A 19,455-nucleotide genomic window follows, 5' to 3' on the forward strand; every position below is an offset into this window, starting at 1 on the left:
AAGCTGCTCAGAACTGAACTCACTCTGTTTCTGCCTCATATTCTGTATTTATATTTATGTTTGAACATGTTTCAGTGAATCCCTTATTTTCTGTTTTTACGTGTACATTTAGCAGACGCTTTTATCCAAAGCGACTTACAAGAAAAAAGGAGAATTAACAATCAGGCATATTTCAAAGAACAATTCATAAAAAAAAATAACAATCTCAAGAGACAGCTGTACCACCTAAACCTATTAGTTAGGTTAAGTGTTTTTGCTGGCTCAGGTGAGCCTGAAACATCCCATAGTCATGCTGCTACAGGCTTAGACTGCTGGGGGAGCCTCTTATGTCACAACTTTCCTCACTTTGCTCTCTTTTTTTCACCCATTTCATTTCTCATATAAATTATGTACATTTGGCATCATTGTTGTTATTAACTTTTGTTTCTCCGTCTCAACAGTTATCCTTTGAATGGTGTTACGGTGTTTGTTGTCCCCTCTTTCCTGTCCTCTCAGCCCCCAGCTGGTCACCCTTCCTGAGACTGGTTCTGTCAGAGGTTTCTTCCTGTTAAAAGGGAGTTTTTTTCTCTCCACATATTTTTGTAATTACTTTTTACGTTTACATCTAAATCCTCCTAAGGCAGACCCCAACAGCACCTTTCAGTTTACATGCACTAAATCTGATCCTGTGATGTTTCCTGTTTATTGGTTTATTACTTAGATGGTAACTGCTGATGAAAATAACTTGAATTTGAAATACTAATGCACGTATGCATATAGGCTAAATTAATATTTCCTACCATTATGAATGTAACACATGCAATAATTTTAAGGATGTAATAAGAAATTAAACAATAAAACCACTCATAAATCACATTGCCAATTATTATTTATTAGCTTCAGTGAATATGTGTGAAAACTACGAAGTCAATGGCTGTTCAACAGAATATGGATATTTATATTTTTATTCAAATGTAAACATTGGGAAGAGACCCGGGAAAGACCCAGGACACGTTGCAGAGACTACGTCTCTCGGCTGACCTGGGAACGCCTCGGGGTCCCCCCGGAAGAGCTGAAGGAAGTGGCCGGGGACAGGGACGTCTGGGCTTCTCTGCTCAAGCTGCTGCCCCCGCGACCCGACCCCCGGAGAAGCGGTTGTTGGATGGATGTAAACATTTATGCTAAATTCAATGTCTATCCTCAAAATACGATGATGAATTATTGTTAATACAATCACACAGTAAGAAAAAATACGTTGTGAACACCAAGGAGTTTTTTTTCAAAGATTTTACTTAGAACGTACAGTATAAAAATACATATGCTTTCATAAATATATGGTTGCACCCATGATATTTTGGGGGCTAAGAAGTTAAATATACATTCAAAAAGTTTTTTATGGAATATAAAAGAAACTGAGAGACTTTTCTTCCTTTAGGTTTTGGAAAAAAATAAAATAAGAGTTTGAAAAAAGATGCCAAACGGGGGGTGATTTATACGAAAGCAAACATGTCGGCAACTAGTTTTTTTTCATGCATAAAATATTTCCCCAAGATAGAAATGTTACCACTCATTTATTATCAGGTAAAAAAAACATTAAAAAAATTACAAGTATGTACAGTGTTGTGAAGAGGAAAGAAAGCGGTCTTTCAATTCTAAGATTTTACATATTAGGACTTAAAAAACCTTCTGGTCCCCATCTTAAAATAAGATAAAAACAACCTCAGATAAGCAACAACAGTGTTGTTATTCACTGAAAAGAAAAATATAAGTGAAATTGTAGTGGATCAAAAACTACGTCCAGCTTTCATAAGAATTAAGAGTAGAAGTCTAATCAAATGCACTTGATTAATTGATGATCAGCAAGTGTGAGCACCTACAAAAAAAGTTTTTTAGGATTATGTTCACATTACCAAGCAGAAAAGACATCAGCTATCAATCTGACAGATGTCTGACATCAAAGACTGATAAGGTTTTTAACATTAACTTTAATTATATAAAAGATTATTATTTAATCACAAACTTCCATCTAATGGTAGCCAAGTTTTATCTAGAAGCAGATAAATCATGGGGTGTAGTTAATTTAGTTTTCTGCGGAGGACAATCAACACGGTTAGCATGACTTTGCTCTGAAGGGGGCTTAATTGGTACGTCTCATCTATTCTGAACTTGAAAATGTTATAATGCAAGAATTATCTTTTTTCTGGAAGGACTGAGACTAAGTACTTACAATTCAATGACAGCAAAAACGGAACTCAGGAAAAAGCTCCTGGAATGTACCACATGCACAACACTGGAGAATTTCAACATAAACACTTGGTTTTAAACCGATATTCAACAAGTGCAACTTGTTAAACTCATTCTTCCAAACTCAACAGTATAATTCACATGACATTTTAGAAGAGCTCTAAAACTTATTAATTGGTCACCAATTCAAACTGAGGGCCCTGTGACCCGATCTCCCCTCAGGGTAACTGGTTTGGAATGGCACTTGATAGAGTTAAGTCTCCATGCAGATGTGCAGATTTGGAGGTTGGAGGAGCCAGATAGAAACTAAACTTCTAACATCCCTCCACAACAGCTCAGGAAAGATGCATTGATCCTCGTTTACCTAGCAATCAGGTCAGTTTTCACCACAACTGGTTTCTACACTGTGAACAATCAAGTGACTTTTTAGATTTCCCTGTCGAGTAAATGCTTTACCACAATAACTACAAATGAATGGTTTTTCTCCCGTGTGAACTCTCATATGTAATTTAACATATGACTGACGATTAAATCTTTTACTACAGACATCACAGGCAAATGGTTTCTCTCCAGTGTGTAATCTCATGTGTATCTTAAAATAAGACTTTCGGTTAAATGTTTTGCCACAAACATCGCATCCAAATGGCTTCTCTCCAGTGTGAACTTTCCTGTGCGTCTGAAGATCTGTTGCTCTGCGAAATCTTTTTCCACAAAAATCACAGCAAAACGGTTTCTCACCGGTATGAACTTTTCTGTGCGTCTGAAGATCTGCTGTTCTGTTAAATCTTTTACCACAAACATCACAGCCAAATGGTTTTTCTTCAGCATGAACAGCCATATGTGAAACAAGATATTTACTTTGAAAAAATGTTTTGCCACAAACATCACAGCCAAAGGGTCGCTCTCCTGTGTGGACTCTCATGTGTAACTGAACATCTGTCTTTCGCCTGTACTTTTTACCACATACTTCGCAGCCAAATGGTTTCTCTGCTCTGTGAACTCTCCGGTGTATCTGAAGCTCTTTCATTCTGCAAAACTTTTCATCGCAAAAATTACAACCAAATGGTTTCTCTCCAGTGTGAATTCTCATATGTGTCTGAAGATCTGTTGTCCTGCGAAATCTTTTACCACAATCAATACAACAAAACGGTTTGTCTCCTCTGTGAACTCTCATGTGTTTCTTAAGATGTATGTTTTGGTAAAATCTTTTACCACAATCACCACAACTAAATGGTTTCTGTCCTGTGTGTACTGTCATGTGTTTCTTAAGATAAGAGTTTTGGCTAAATCTTTTACCACATTCATCACAACCAAACGGTCTTTCGCCTGTGTGTACTCTCATGTGTGTTTTGAGATTTGTATTTTGCCTAAATTTTTTACCACAGTCACTACAGCTAAACGGTTTTTCTCCTGTATGTACTCTCATGTGTGTCTTAAGATGTGTGCTTTGGTTAAACCTTTTACCACAAACACCACAAATAAATGGTTTCACTCCTGTGTGTACTCGCATATGTGTCTTAAGATGCGTGTCTTGGCTAAATCTTTTACCACAATCACCACAACTAAATGGTTTCTCTCCTGTGTGTGTAATTGCATGATTCTTGAGATGTATATTTTGGCTAAATCTTTTACCACAATCATCACAGCCAAATGGTTTCTTTCCAGAGTGGACTAACATGTGTGTTCTTAAAGAGTGTTTATAGACAAACTGCTGACCACACAGAGAGCAGCTAAAGGACTTCTTAGCAGTGTTACAAGCTACATCGTCAATTGCACCTGACTCAGGTGCTCTGGTCTCACTCCAATCAGTCTCACTCTCTTCAGTTTCAGGTCCAGAATCAGACCAAGGTTCCTGCCAATCACAGTCGTCACCTGTGCTGACCTCAGTCTCACAACACTCACTTTCATCAGTATTTGCTTGTAAACTACTATTTGGGTCTGGGTTCCTGGCTGGTTCTGGTCCTCCACAGTCCTCTCCATAAGTTTCTGTTTTCATCTGTTCAGCTGAGCTGCTGGATGTTTTCATTTGATGAAGCTGTGAAGACTGAGGTTTCTCTTCATCATCTTCACTCTTCACAGTCACAGCAGTGATTGAGAACCTGCTGATATCAGTCTCTTTCAGCCCACTAAACCTTTGTCCATGCTGATTGGTCCAGAGTTCCTCTTCTTCCTCCTTTATGTGGAGGGGTTCTAGGTCCTGCAGTTCCAGACTGGAGCTCCAAGGAACCTCTTCTTTAATCACCACCACCTGCTGGACATCTGCAGGTAACACTAAATAAAAATTAAAATAAAAAAAAAAACATGTATGGACATCAAGGACAAGTGTGACATTAGCTGCATTTATCCTGATCCTTAATATCATTCAGAATATCACAAACAAGCTATTGGTCCATGTCTTATATATTTAACTGATAGAATAGAAATGGAATAGAAAAATACTTTATTCATCCTCCAATGGGGGAAATTCAAATTAGTCAAGTAGCTCAATTTTTTAAAAATATTTACAATGATTGTATTAACAACAACAATAATAATACCAATTCTAGTAAAAAAAAATACTACTACTAACTAATAATAATAATAATAATAAATGACTAAATAAACAAATAAATTAAAAAATAAAATCAATCAATCAATACAAGGTCCCTGTACTCCTTCTCCTGTCCACCGCGCACACATGCCACAACAGCCGTATCATCAGAATACTTCTGAATGTGGCAGGACTCAGAGTTGTACCTGAAGTCTGATGTGTACAGGGTGAAAAGAAAAGGAGCCAAAACAGTACCCTGCGGAGCCCCAGTACTGCATTCCAGTGTTCCAGAAACACATTTCCACATCCTGACATACTGTGGTCTGGCAGACAAATAGTCTAGAATCCATGATGTCAGGGAGGGGGCCACACCCACCACGTAATAGCCATGCAAAAAATTAATGTATATGTCATCAACGACAGAATGGCTGAATGTCGTCACTTTAACAGAATGAAGTGTTACAACTCATATAAATGCAGTATGTACACATTAGTATCATGTCAACATAATCCAAATTTAGGGGACAACCTATCTCTGCAGGTCTTCTTGTCGATACTGAAGAGTTTTTAAACAGTTTGGTGAGAGTGCTCACGAGTTGGGAGTTTCTGCTTTTATTTATTAAACTTTTAAATGTTCAAGAAATATCTTTCCAGACTCTACGAACATTTAAGTCAGATGGAATATTCTTAACATTCAGCAAATTAGTTCTAACTATAAATTTGATCATATTCAAACTGTCAGGAGGTGAATACTTTTACGAGGCACTGCTGTATAAGTTACAGGTGAGTCCCTTACTGAGATCTTTGCTGTCTTGTGTCTGCTCCAGTTCTGATGTGGATGCTGCAGGTACGGGGGACGCCAAACTGGGTCCTCTGGGGTCATCTGGTTGGAGGCTCCTCCTTCCAGGCATCCCTGCTCCACCTGTGATTCTCCTCTTCACAATCCTTGTTTATATCTGTAGATTTATTCAGATTTTAGGGTGTATACGCTGTATTTTCTGCTGTTATACTAGCACGGCTGTCTGAAACTGTAAATACACAAATGTGAACTATTCAGTATCAGTACATCATTAAAACAAATAAAAACCCAGAGTGAACATTTACATAAGCAAACAGCTGCATACAAGACATTGGTTTAAAAAACAGTGTTTGTGATGTAAATGTGGATGTTTCAAGTGTAAAATCCTCATCTTTTTGCTTTCATGTGTTCAACAATGTTCATGTCAAATATGCTTCATAAAAAAAAAACACAGAAACAAAACAGGCGACATGCAGATCAAAGAGCTTCTAAAGCTGAAATGTTACCTTTGTTCAAGCCTCTGAATTTCTGTCTTCTGCAGAGACATTCAGGTGTTCATCTCTGTACAGAATAACCACAGCATGTTCTGCACATCACACACATGGAGACACAACAGTGAACAAGAGTTCAGAAAGAAAAACACCACAGCAGTTATTTCCCTGTGATGCCTCACCTGTCTGTTCCACTGGAAGCATCGATGCAGACTCTGCTGGGGCTGTGACTCGGAAAGGTTTTCTCTTCAAGGGAGTTGATGTTATGAGACACAGCTGGAGAAACAAACATCAAGAAAATAAGTGCTACATGACACAGTCACATACCTCTGTTATACATTCAGTTACATCTTTAAGTTCTGGGAGGGTTGGCTCGTCTGGACAAACACAATAAATCAAGAACAGCTCAACAACAAGCATCACATTGAACATGGATGACAAGTGTCTGTAACTGGATTTAAATCACCTACAAAGAACATCTACAACTTCTCTATAAGCTGAAGATACTTATGAAGATATCTCGACTGATTGTAGAAACAAACAGAAACTTGGTGGTAGGACTAACTATGGGCACCAGCTATATTGAAAAGCAGAAAGAACTGTTTTATAATCAGATCTTTAATAAAATAACATTTTGATCGATCTCGATAATCTGCTCGTGACCTACATTCGATAGGCTATCACATGGCAAAAGTAAACACAGTATCAGTGTCTGCCGGCTGCAGGTAGGACACGCCCACTTCCCCGTTGGCTGCAGGTAGGACACGCCCACTTCCCCTGTTGGCTGCAGGTAGGACACGCCCACTTCCCCCGTTGGCTGCAGGTAGGACACGCCCACTTCCCTGTTGTGAAGAGAGAGTGGTATAAAGTAGGTGGTAAAAAAAATATATATATTAAAAATATATATATACAAGCTAAAAGATATATAAAAACAGCAGTGGCAAATCTGTATACATATGGCAGTATAAACAGATTAACAGTATAAACAGAATTTACAGTATGAACAGTGAGCTATGTACAGTTCGTGTACAATAACTGACAGTACACAGTGCAATTTGGTTTGTCGATTGTTCAGAGTTTGTGAAGGGACTGGTGCATTGGGGGGGGTATAATCTGTTGTGACGACCCCTCCGCTCCACTAGTTGTCCCTGTTCTCTTTAGTGCTTCTTCCCTTCTGCAGAGAGTAAGGCGGAGTGCTCGTCAGACTGATTGAGCCACACCTGGGGCTTGTGCTTCAAAAGCTCCTCTCTTGCCAGTTTGGATCCCTCCTGACTTGCCTTTGACTTGCAGGGCGGCTGCTGTTTTGTTGCTTTGTGATCGCTTACACATTCACACACTCAGGCATGCATACACGACTGATAACTGACTTCCACGTTTCTTTAGTTAGATTATTTTGTAAATAAAAGTTATTTTTGGAAACTTTCGTCTTTCTCCCATTTTTGTTGCAGCCTTAGAGCCGGGCTGTGACACTGTGTATAAAGTGCTTATTTTCTAACCTCCATACAGATGGCTAAAACATCAGCGATAGCGTTTCCAGACACACCCGGACTCTGTTATGTGTGTGCGTGTGTGTGTGTGTGTATGTATATATATATATATATATATATATATATGTATATGTATATATATATATATATGTATATATATATATATATATATATATATATATATATGTATATATATATATGTATATATATATATATATATATATATATATATATATATATATATATATATATATATATATATATATATATATATATATATATATGTATATATGTATATATATGTATATATGTATATATATATATATATGTATATATGTATATATATGTATATATGTATATATATATATGTATATATGTATATATATATGTATATATGTATATATATATGTATATATGTATATATATATGTATATATGTATATATATATATATGTATATATATGTATGTATATGTATATGTATATATATATATATATATATAAAATGTATACATAAAACATAGTTTCCATCTCAAGTAAATGCAGTGACTTTGTATTATGGGTCTAAGACTTTTTATTAGAGAGCAACCAACCATCTCATCTAAAGGTAATGATTCAGTAACAGGCTATAACTAATAACTATACTTAGATAATGAAAAGGGGCAGTGGGTTAGGACATCCAATGTTTCTGAGCCTGTACCTTACATTTTATTGTTGTCTGTTGGTGTTGTCCTCTTATGTGTTTTATGGTGCTGTAACCTCCCTGTCTCCGAGACAAATTTCTCCTTTGTGGAGACTAATAAAGAAACCTAACCTAATAATGACAACCTGTTGGCTTCCACAAACAGTGGTAGCAGTCGTGGCAAGGCTGTGCCAGCTTCTTACAGGCTTTTCCAGCCGCTCCGTTAGCCTCAGGCTACCACCGGAAGTGCCATTGTTAGTTGCCGCTGACACGATGATTAGAGCTCGGCCCTGCGGCAGCATCATTAGAACGGGGTTATTGAACATTTATGTAGGAAGGTGTTGCACTTTGTAGATGGTCCCTTTGCACTCACATCTGCGCCGGCTGCACGTAGTTTAACTACGTGCCAATTGGAGCTTATTTTGTCTAAAATGAGCGTTTATTTTATCGTTTATCTCACCACAGTTTGAGAAGGAGTGAGATGTTATAGAAGCACCATGATCTAACTAACGCTATCAAACAGCTAGTTACATTTCCATTGGTGGGTTAAATTACCTGTCCAGCAGAAAAATGACAACTTTGGCGTCTCTCCGAAAAGATTTGTCCCTCATCAGTGATTTCCAGCTGGGAAAGGCCACAGCAACGTTTCTCCTTGTTTTCTGCCGTCTTTCCCGGTTTGGCTCCGCTTCTTCACGCTCCTTCGCTTCTTCTTCGGCTGCTATGATCGTCGATCTGTCCCATTTAGGCTTTAAAACTTCTCACAACACCAAATGTTTAATCAGAAGCAGAAACTGTTCTGTAGAGACGATGGAAATGTGGAGAACACAACAGCTAGCTACATGCTAGTCAGTCCGACTTTTATTTTGTCCTCCCCTGCAACATAGCGCAGTCATCTGTTCCCATATTTAATCTGACACTACACGCTCATTTCTGCGTATAATATTTCCCCCATAGATACTTTAACAAACAATATTTGATATTCATATATATAAGTCAGTCTCACAGCACACAACGCGATAGTTAGCTGCATGCTAGTCAAGCCCGTCTTTATTTTGTTTCCCGTGCTAACAGCGTAGCAAACAAAAGGTTCCTACCCAATTCCACCGCATATTAAATACATTTCTCTGTGTTGAAGAATTACACAGGAATGTGTAACGATTTCTCCTCAGATATGCAAAGTATATTAAACAAAGTACTTTGTTACAAATAAAAGCATGCGTTTAAAATCCTAGATAATTAAAGGCAAAAAAGTATCTGGATAAATATTATAGTATTAAAAGCAAATACTCATAATAACTCACTTGACAGTAAGATCCACAAATACATTTTTTATAACCAATTAGTCCTGGTCATAATTGCCTTGGTCAAGAGGTGGGACACACCCTAGGCAGTATGCCAGTCCATCAACAAGCATGCTCAAACTCACATATTAGTAAAAAGTGTACAACATCTTTCAATTCTAAGGTTTTTAACTCATCAGTACATACAAAATTATTATCTGGTCCTCATCAGATCTTAACTGAGGTAACACAACTTCAGATAGACAACACTACAAGACATATAACAGTACACTGTTATCATTTATTTAAGTAAAACTAAGAGAAATTGCAGAAACACTGTGTAAAAAACTAACTACATCCCACAATTTAGTGTTGGTGACAAAGTGTATGATGAAAACACAAGACAACAACTCAGAGATCTTTTAATGCATCATTTTTCCTGTTGTAACGTTTTGGTGTGTTTCACTTCATATAGAGGTGGAGGCAAATGAGTCATTAAATAATTCTTTATCCTAGTTCAAACTGCAGTTCACCCAATAACAACGCAAAAAAACCCCAAACCCATCCACATAGGGTTTACAAGAAAATTTCCATCTGTAAAGAAATACAAAACTCAACCAGAACATGTTCCAAAGTTGCACTTAACTACGTATACACACGTTACAAGTGGTAATAATTCTCTTAATATTGTCCAAACCACTTTTAAGGACCATCCAAAGGCGTTTGCTGTCAAACTTTATGTTCCCTCACCTCATCTTCTCCACAATGTGCAGGCAAGGCAGCTCACAACAACCACATTATTTAGAGATCTGATCAGATCTCATTAAAACTTGGGGATGTTGGTGGCTGGTTCTGTGTTGGTTAATGTTGCAGTGAAGTCATCATGTATTTTGATACCTGCGTTGTTCAATATAGTCGGAGAATAACTGTAGATTTATGTGGAAACGTAAAAAAAACTGTTAGCAAGGTTAGCAAAAGCATCAGACCAAGGAGATGACAGTATCTGATGTTGTAAGCCAGAGGCCCTGGTTAGATAGATAGATGGATAAATACTTTATTCATCCCAATTTGGGAAATTATTGTGTTGCAACAGCATACAGTATGAAAGATATGTAAACAATTAAAGGAAAAACAAGCAAATACAATAGAATAAAAATAGAGAATAAACATCAGCTATAAACAAATCTACAGTATAGAATAAAAATCAGAGAAATGAGAGAATCAGAGGCCCTGGTTATCTACTCTGCACATAAACGGAGTTGGTGTAAATGTTCACTTGTCCAAAAAGTTTGGTTTCAGTGCAAAAAACTGCGTTTGCATGTAGACGTTGGGCGCTAACACAAAGACAAATCTGTGGTCATCGAATTACCTGATGACTACACTACTGATATCAGATGACTCACCAGCTTACTGTGTTTCAATTTAAAAAAGAAAAGAAAACAGTACTAAGATGTGACACTTAGAACATCAAACATTTTTATTAAATCCATTCGTTGAACATTACATGAGAAGCCACATGAAACTCATTTTTTAGGAACGTCAGCAACAGCAATACTTCTGGAGAAAATACTTTCCTATTTTATTTCTTTCTTCCAAATGCCATCAGGACATAAAGTCATGAGGGTGAAAAGAAAAGTTAATCCAAGAGATTAAAAATATAACCCTCAAAGTCATTACTTTTTTTCTAGTAACATTACAGCAACTCTCCAGCTAAACTGTTTGTACATTTTCCAGCTGGAAATGAAAACTTTCCTGTTAGTTGACCAAGTCAATCAGATACTTTATATTTCATCAGGGAGATAAACCAGGACACACTGCTTCAAGACAACACTAAACAACAAAAGGTTTACATTAGTCCAGACTGCAAAAACTAAAAACTGGAACTGGACAATAACTTTTTATTCTTGACTTTTTTCAAAGGTTTGCAATGCAGCTTTACCACAAAAAGTGATCACACGTCTACTTGTGATAACATTAAGATGACGTCGACTCTCACAAACAATAATCATCACTGTTGACTAATCTGCAGACTTTCATACGACAGTTTACCAGTTCAACACGTGTGCTGGACAAGTCTTTTCACTTTTTTACTTCCCCTTAAACCTGCGATTCATTACTTTTCACTTGGCTCTCACCTGTGAATGGTGAGCATTTGAGGTACAGTGTGAGGGTTTGATGCTCAAAGGAAATTTGCAGTTGTGTGTGTAGTGTCATGCTCAACTCCTCGGACCTTCATATGCAGACTTTTTCACCTGTTAAATGTGATACAGCAGCTGATTTGTGACTGTTTCACATTTTAAGAACCCCACTGCTCTGAGATTCCCACAGTTAGAGATTATCTCAAACCAATCAGTGCTCTGCAGTGATTCTGTGGCACCATAAACTATCAGCTTAGCTCAATCACAGCCTCAGTTGTAACGGCAGTATTGGCAGTACTGAAATAGTATCAGTTATGTTACGACATGTGATGGGGAATGCGTTTTGTCAAACTGAGCTGACCCGTGTCACAGTCCAAGTGCAATGCTGGGATGGAGCCTTCACAAAAACACACTACAGAAATGTGCATGCATAGAGGGAATGCACAACATTTTTTTTAAATTTGGCTCTGACACTTCTTCATATGGCATCTTGAGCAAAGTATTAATAAACCAAGGCTTATTCTCATCAGAAAGTTGTACTGAAACTCAACTGTTTCTTTATTTTGTGGAGTCTCATGTGGGACTTAAGTACCCCCCCTCGACTGAATCTTTTACCACAAACACCACAACTAAACGTTTTTTCTCCTGCGTGAACTCTCATGTGTCTGCTCAGATTTTCCTTATATTTGAACCTTTTCTCACAGTTGTTACACTGAAACAGTCCATTTCCACTGTGGACACTCAAATGTTTCTTGAGATCTGTTTTCTGGTTAAATCTTTTACCACAAACATCACAGCCAAACAGTTTTTTTTTTGTGTGAACCCTCATGTGTCGTTTCAAGGTTCCTTTTTGCGTAAATCCTTTACCACAAACATCACAGTCAAATGGTTTTTGTCCTGTGTGAACACTAATGTGTTTCTTAAGATTAGTCTTCCTGTTAAATCTTTTACCACAATCATCGCAGCTGAAGCGTTTCTCTCGAATGTGGTCTGTGGTTTGCGAATCTAGTTTTGGCTTCATTCGAAAACATTTCCTATTCACTAAACATTTAGAAGATCTTTTTCCCGTCATGTGTCTCTGAAGAGACTGCCTATGTTTAAACGTTTTATCACAATTGTTACAATGAAACGGTTTGTTTCCTGTGTGGACGTTCATATGCTTCTTAAGAATTGTTTTTTGGTTAAATCTTTTGCCACAAACATCACAACTGTATGGCTTCTCTCCTGTGTGAACTACCATGTGTCTCCTCAGGCTTCCTTGACACGTAAATCCTTTACCACAAACATCACAACCAAACGGCTTTTCACCTGTGTGGACTCTCACGTGTGCCTGAAGAATCATTTTTCGGTTAAAACTTTTGCCACAGTGGTCACAGCCAAATGGTTTGTCTCCTGTGTGCACTCTCATATGAACCTTCAGATTTCCCTTTCGGTTGAAATCTTTACCACAAACATCACAGCTAAATAGTTCCTCCTCCGTGTGATCTGTGGTCTGTGAATCTACACGCTGTTTCACTCTAAAGCATTTCTTTTTAACCACACAGCTGGAAGAACATTTCCCTAGATTATTTTTCACGTGTCTCTGAAAACACTGCTTGTATTGAAACTGTTTACCACACTCAGGGCAGCTGAAGGAGGTTTTAGAAGTGTTACATCCCGATTCACTATTTACACCTAACCCAGGTGACCTGCTCTCGATCCAGGCAACACCACTGTCCTCTATTTCTGGTCCTGATATTGAAGATTCTTGCCAATAATCATCATCACTGACTTCAGTCTCAGAAGAGTCTGAAACCTTTTCATCAGTATTTGGTTGTAAATGACTGTTTGGGTTTGTGTTTCTGGCTCCTCCACCGTCCTCTCCATCAGTTTCTGTTTTCATCTGTTCAGCTGAGCTGCTGGTTGGAGGCTCTGTCTCTTTGATATCTTCAGTTTTGATTTGAAGTTGTGAGGACTGAGGATTCTCTTCATCATCCTCAGTCTTCACAGGAACAGAGGCAAATGAGAACCTGGTGATATCGGTCTCCTTCTCTCTGTTAAGTTCCCCCTCTTCCTCTTTTATGTGCGGGGGTTCTGGGTCCTGCTGGTCCAGACTGAAGCTCCAGGGAACCTCTTCTTTAATCACCAACAGCTGCGGCCCAACTCCAGGTAACACTGAAACACAGATGTAAGTAAAAGACAACTGAAAGTCTGTGTGCTGACAGTTTTGAAATTATAACACAGACCAACCTGAGCACCTCCTGGATTAGACTATAAAAAGTTAAAACTGCTGTTCTAAAAAGACCTGAAACCATTCAGCCAAATCCTTCCAGACAGTGGAGAATAATTAATCAAGCTTTAGCTACACAGCATTTTTCAGCATTTTCCAGCACTTTGAGAAAAATGGGTGCGAGCAACATCACCAAACATTTTAATTCTGCTTTGTGGAAAATCTAAAAGTCAGGAACCAGAAGGGCTCACTCAGGTTCATAAAGCAACAAGACTTCTGACAGGCAGTCTGTTGAAAAGCCATTTGATGTCTTATCAATTAGCCAAATAGTTTGAAAACCAATAGACTCTAGCAGATAATCAGTGAATCTAGACTTTAAGATGGGCGTAATGTGTGCTCTCCATTTCTTAGTCAGTGCTCAAGTGGCTGCGGTGAGTTATGAATTAGCTGTAGTCGAGCCTAATAGTTATAAAAGGGTGCATTAGTTTCTCTGTATTACTCAGAGAGAGCATTTTAGAGAGATCTTTTAAAATGATAAAAAGTGTATTGAGGCGCACTTTGTTCTCTAACTGCTCTGTGTCCAGGCTGCAGTCAGTCCTGCAGCCTGGACACAGCAGTGAGGACAGGTGTTTTACACACTTCAGTAGGTTTCATGTGTCCCTTAAGCTTATTTTTGTCCAGAGTGGAAACACTGGTGACACAACACCTCCGATACATCAGCAATATTACCTGCAGATGTTCACCAGCTGGACAATGGCGAGCCAGGTGTTGTGATGCTGTTTCAGGTGGTCGTGCACCTCCCAGTTTTTGTAACCTGGACCAGAGATACTCATTGCGTGGCTCCTCAAGCTTTAATTGGCGGCTCGCACTCGCATAGTAGCTTATAACAATATGGTAACAATAACAATAAATGTTTTCAAATAACACACAGCGAATACTGAACAGTATTAAGTATTTTTATTAAGTACTAATTAAGGCTTAATGGTGTTTCCTAAAGGGGGCTCTGTTAAACCTGGCAACGCAGCCCGCTTAAACCACCGTCACACTTGACCGCAGAGCACGCTAGCTCCTTTAGCCAGCGCGAGATGCAGGCACAATGGATCGGTTTTTAATTAAAAAAGGGCAAAAACCACCACAAAAACCATGCTCATCCTGAATGTCTCACTATGATTACAACAACAAACTACAAATACAACATGAAGAAAGTCGAGGACATGCACGCCAGCTTCTGCTCATCCCAGTATTAAGGTAAATGTGGTCTTAATTGAAAATGTATTGGCTGTGTTGTTTCTTTTTCTGTGGGATGTTTTATATGTAGAAATGCATATTTGCAAAAGGGGACTTTAGCATGTTTTGGTAAAAGTGGCTCTTCCCTTGATTTTGCTGCCAATGTGGCTCTTGTGAAAAAAATAGTGAGTATCACTGACCTGGAGGGAAATGTGTGAGCAGGTCTGTCTCTACGGGCGTCTGTACGACCCGTCTAAACCCAAGTTACAAAAACATTAAAAGACTGGCCAGAAGTGAAACGTTTAGGTTGTGCATTTCTTTCCTGTACAACTCCCTGTAGTGTTATTCCTCGATATAATTTCCTCAACAGCAACACATACTGTTTTTTTGTGCCTCATGTTGTAGTCTAAGTTATTATGCTACATACAGACCAACAGATGTGAGTCACTTACTGAGATCTCTGCTGTCTTGTGTCTGCTCCAGTTCTGATGTGGATGCTGCAGGTACGGGGGGCACCAAGCTGGGTCCTCTGGGGTCATCTGGTTGGAGGCTCCTCCTTCGAGGCATCCCTGTTTCACCTGTATCTGTAGATTTATTCAGATTTTAGGGTGTATGCGCTGTATCCTCTGCTGTTTTTCTAGCACGGGTGTCTGAAACTGTAAATACACAAATATCAACCATTCAGTATCCGTACATCATTTAAACAAATAAAAACCCAGAGTGAACATTTATATAAACAATAAGCTGCATACAAGACATTGGTTTAAAAAACAGTGTTTGTGCTGTAAATGTGGATGTTTCAAGTGTAAAATCTTCATCTTTTTGCTTTCATGTGTTCAACAATGTTCATGTCAAATATGCTTCATAAAAAAACAACAGAAACAAAAGAGACGACATGCAGATCAAACCATTCAGTATCCGTACATCACTGAATGCCACCTGTAACTGCACCACAAATGGGCTTTATACAAAGGAGCATTTAACATCATCCATACACGTATAAAATGTGTCTGCCAGCATATTTGCTTGTGCATACAATTTACAACCCTGGCAGAGGATGCCATCCTCATCACACAAATCATTGCTGATTTAATGACCTTGATATCTTACTTTGTTCACCACTTCTAAAACTTTATCTGCTAAATAACATGAAGAAAATGTTAGTGTCTGGTCCTCCTTAGTTCTAACAATCATCACAAAGCTCTATTTTTAATCGATTAAATTATAATTTAATAATATAACTCTTGTAATGAAAAATACAACCTTTTTATTTGACCTTATATTACAAATGCATCGCGCACGCTCCGGATTTTAGTGAATGAAGGGAGACGAAATTGGACGCAAACTAGACCCGGTGAAGCAGCTTTTAGCTGTTATGCTGCACACAACTGGAACAAACTACCAGCAGAACTGAAATCAGCCACAACTGTAAGCACTTTTAAATCCAGGTTAAAAACATTTCTCTTTCCGTGTGCTTATGGTTGAGTTTATATCTTTCTTTTTCCCCTCTTCTTTGATTGCTTTTAACTGTGTTTTTCATTTTTATTCTATTTTTTTCTCTTTAAATTGCTGCTTTATGCTGTTCTTTTAAATGCCTTGTCTTTATGTAAAGCACATTGAGTTGCCTGTGGTATGAAATGCGCTCTATCAGTCAGTGTGCCCCAGGGCAGCTGTGGCTACAATATAGTAGTCTGCCACCATCAGCATAGCATTTTGAGATTCCGTATGAAATGAAAATTGCTTTACAAATGTAATTGATTATTATTATTATTATTATAAATAAAGATGCCTTGCCTTGCAAAAGTGACCAACACCATTGATGAGGGGTTATATTCCGCAGCAGGGCTCTCAGGCCGGCAGGCCAGTTGGATGGGTCGCAGGAATGGGGGTCTTTCATTAATAATATTATTATCAGTGTTAATAACTGCTCTGCTCTGACTCGCGGGAGACGTGCTTGTTTCCTGCCGTTTCCATGGCGATAGCGGCACACCAGATGAATTTATAACATCATTTTTTTTATAGCGTGAGAAATACAATGTGTGGCTGGAGTGCGTGACAAAAGACCGAAAAGCGTTACTGTCACTGCCAATGCGGGAGACTTGAGAGCCCTGTTCCGCAGATTTACAGCCTCCATTTACGCTTCTCGTTGGCATCACTCCGCCGTGACCATGTTCTAACTAACGCTACCAAACAGCTAGTTACATTTCCATTGGTGGGTTAAATTACCTGTCCAGCAGAAAACAGACAACTTCGGCGTCTCTCTGGAAACATCTGTCCCTCATCAGTGATTTCCAGCTGGGAAAGGCCACACCAACGTGTGTCCTTGATTTCTTCCGTCTTCTTTGCAGCTTTGGTTCCGCCTCCTTAAAGACTCGCGCTGACTAACGTCACAACAGCAGCTGTTCTGTCAAAACGAAGGCAAACTCAGAAATCTCCACACAGCACAATACAACACAACAACAAACAGCAGCTGCATGCCAGCCAGTCCTACCAATATTTTGTTCCCCAACTGTAACGTGAAACAACAAACCGAAGGTTCCTACCGCAGCATTTTACCTCCGGGGTGTTACAACCTAACACACCTTATTTATATGGAAAGTTTTTACAAGTGTTTGACATATTACTCATTGCAATGTCTTATTTTCCTTTACGCTCATGTTCTTTGGCCTTAATTCTATATCTCTGACTGTTTTTATTGATTTTTTTTATTTACAATTTTGATAAAAGTTCTTAATTAGTTCATTAACTATAGATGACAACTTATTTTACTGCCTGTTTGCCTAACTTATCTTAATCCTGTTTAAATTAAATTTTCAAATGGTACATGTTGGTTCTTTATGCTGATGGGGAGTGGCGGGAACCTTGTAATTGTTGCACTGCGTAGCAGGGGGGAATAAAATAAAGATTTGTTTTGTTTTGTGCATGCTGTTGGGGTATTTATTCCCTATTTGACAAGACTGCTCCATTAAGACTGCTTTTCAGTTGCACTGGTGTCACAGAGGACATTTCAATTCAATCAATTCTTTATTTGTATCAGACACAAGTGCATGGTCCATATCACAATATTAATGCATAGTAAAAAAATAAATTGGAAAATAAAAGACAAGACAAGTACACAGCCATCAGGCAAGCACTCTCTCCAGTGTCGCCTAAGCTTAGAAGAGAACCTCACAGAGCTCTTAGTTGGATTTACTAAAGATTCAATTATACTATTTTGAGAGCAATCCAGTCGGCACATAAATTTATTCATTGCATTTCTCAGGACTGCATCACATCCAGGGACATTGGAGTGTGCAAACAGGTAGCTGGCCCTGGACCATCTAGGTAACTGCATCAGTAGTCTCATAGTGTCATTATATGCAACTGTGAGCTTCTGGTAGCTGTTTTTCTTATATTTCCACCACAAGTGGGCAGTATACATGGGTGTACAGAAGGCCCTGAACAGAGAGCATATGACATTAAAAGAACACATACTAAACTTGCGAAGTAGCGTATTAGCCTGGGCATACAATTTACGTCGTTGGCGGTATATATCACGATCATCACAGAGATCATCTGAAATTATATGACCAAGGTACTTAACTTCCTTGCACACCATAAGTGGACTATCACACAGATGGAAAACAGGGAATGTCATCTTCTTATCCTCTTTACTCCTCACTATCATGACATTGCTCTTCTTTGCATTGAATTTAATGTCATACAAAAGACCATATTGAGTGCATACCTTAAGAAGTTGTTGTAAGCCAGCACTACATGGGCTCACAATGGCCAGGTCATCTGCATACATGAGATGGTTAATCACAGAGCTACCAATTAGACAGCCTGAAGAACACAAACTCAGCTGGACTGATAAGTCATTCATATACACATTAAATAGTGCAGGAGATAGAAGCCCACCTTGGCGGACACCATTTGATACGTGGAATGGGGATGATATTCCACACCCCCATTTTACACGCATTGTCTGGTGGCTGTACCAGTACACTAGGATCCTAATGATGACCTTAGGCACCCCTCTCTGCTGTAATTTCATAAATAACTTACTATGATTGATTCTGTCAAAAGCCTTAAAGGCATCAAGAAAACAGATAAAAACTGTAAAGTTCTGGTTCACATATTTGGCAACCATTTCCTTTAAAGCAAATACGCACATATCGGTGCCATGTTTCTTTTTAACACCAAACTGATTATCTGCTGTTACTAGAAAAACATCAAGCCTTGTAATGAGGACCCGTTCTAGAACCTTGGAGGGAATACTAGACAGTGCTATTGGTCTGTAGTTGTCTATACTATTCAGTTTCCCTGCTTTGTCCTTAAGAACTGGAACAAGCAATATAGACAAAAGTGACTCAGGTAGCACTCCATGGATAAGGAGCCCAGTAAAACAC

The 19,455-nt window shown here is 38.6% G+C and overlaps 3 protein-coding genes across 4 annotated transcripts in view; all 3 read right to left on the bottom strand.

The window, feature by feature from the left end:
• LOC142373591 (uncharacterized) overlaps window positions 1–6,110 on the bottom strand; it is a 41,398-nt gene extending 35,288 nt beyond the window's left edge. The window contains exon 1 of the mRNA XM_075456914.1: window positions 6,059–6,110. The gene's annotated coding sequence lies outside the window, so the exon portion shown is untranslated. The remainder of the gene's footprint in view (window positions 1–6,058) is intronic.
• Window positions 1,764–6,141, bottom strand: LOC142373577 (uncharacterized). The gene is made up of 3 exons (XM_075456894.1): window positions 6,059–6,141; window positions 5,550–5,709; window positions 1,764–4,494 (listed from the first exon to the last, which is right to left on the bottom strand). The coding sequence occupies exons 2-3, from the start codon at window positions 5,662–5,664 to the stop codon at window positions 2,600–2,602; spliced, it is 2,010 nt and encodes a 669-aa protein (XP_075313009.1). The 5' UTR covers window positions 5,665–5,709; window positions 6,059–6,141; the 3' UTR covers window positions 1,764–2,599.
• Window positions 6,142–10,963: 4,822 nt separating this feature from the next.
• On the bottom strand, window positions 10,964–17,571 carry LOC142373584 (uncharacterized). Of its 2 annotated transcripts, none has more exons than XM_075456905.1 (3): window positions 17,291–17,571; window positions 15,517–15,648; window positions 10,964–13,782 (listed from the first exon to the last, which is right to left on the bottom strand). In XM_075456905.1, the coding sequence occupies exons 2-3, from the start codon at window positions 15,629–15,631 to the stop codon at window positions 12,155–12,157; spliced, it is 1,743 nt and encodes a 580-aa protein (XP_075313020.1). In that variant the 5' UTR covers window positions 15,632–15,648; window positions 17,291–17,571; the 3' UTR covers window positions 10,964–12,154. The 2 variants fall into 2 exon arrangements, with proteins under 2 accessions (XP_075313020.1, XP_075313019.1); XM_075456904.1 differs by having other exon boundaries at window positions 15,517–15,720.
• Window positions 17,572–19,455: the final 1,884 nt, after the last annotated feature.

Source organism: Odontesthes bonariensis, chromosome 23 (assembly GCF_027942865.1).
Source record: "Odontesthes bonariensis isolate fOdoBon6 chromosome 23, fOdoBon6.hap1, whole genome shotgun sequence".
NCBI classification, from domain to species: Eukaryota; Metazoa; Chordata; class Actinopteri; order Atheriniformes; family Atherinopsidae; genus Odontesthes; species Odontesthes bonariensis.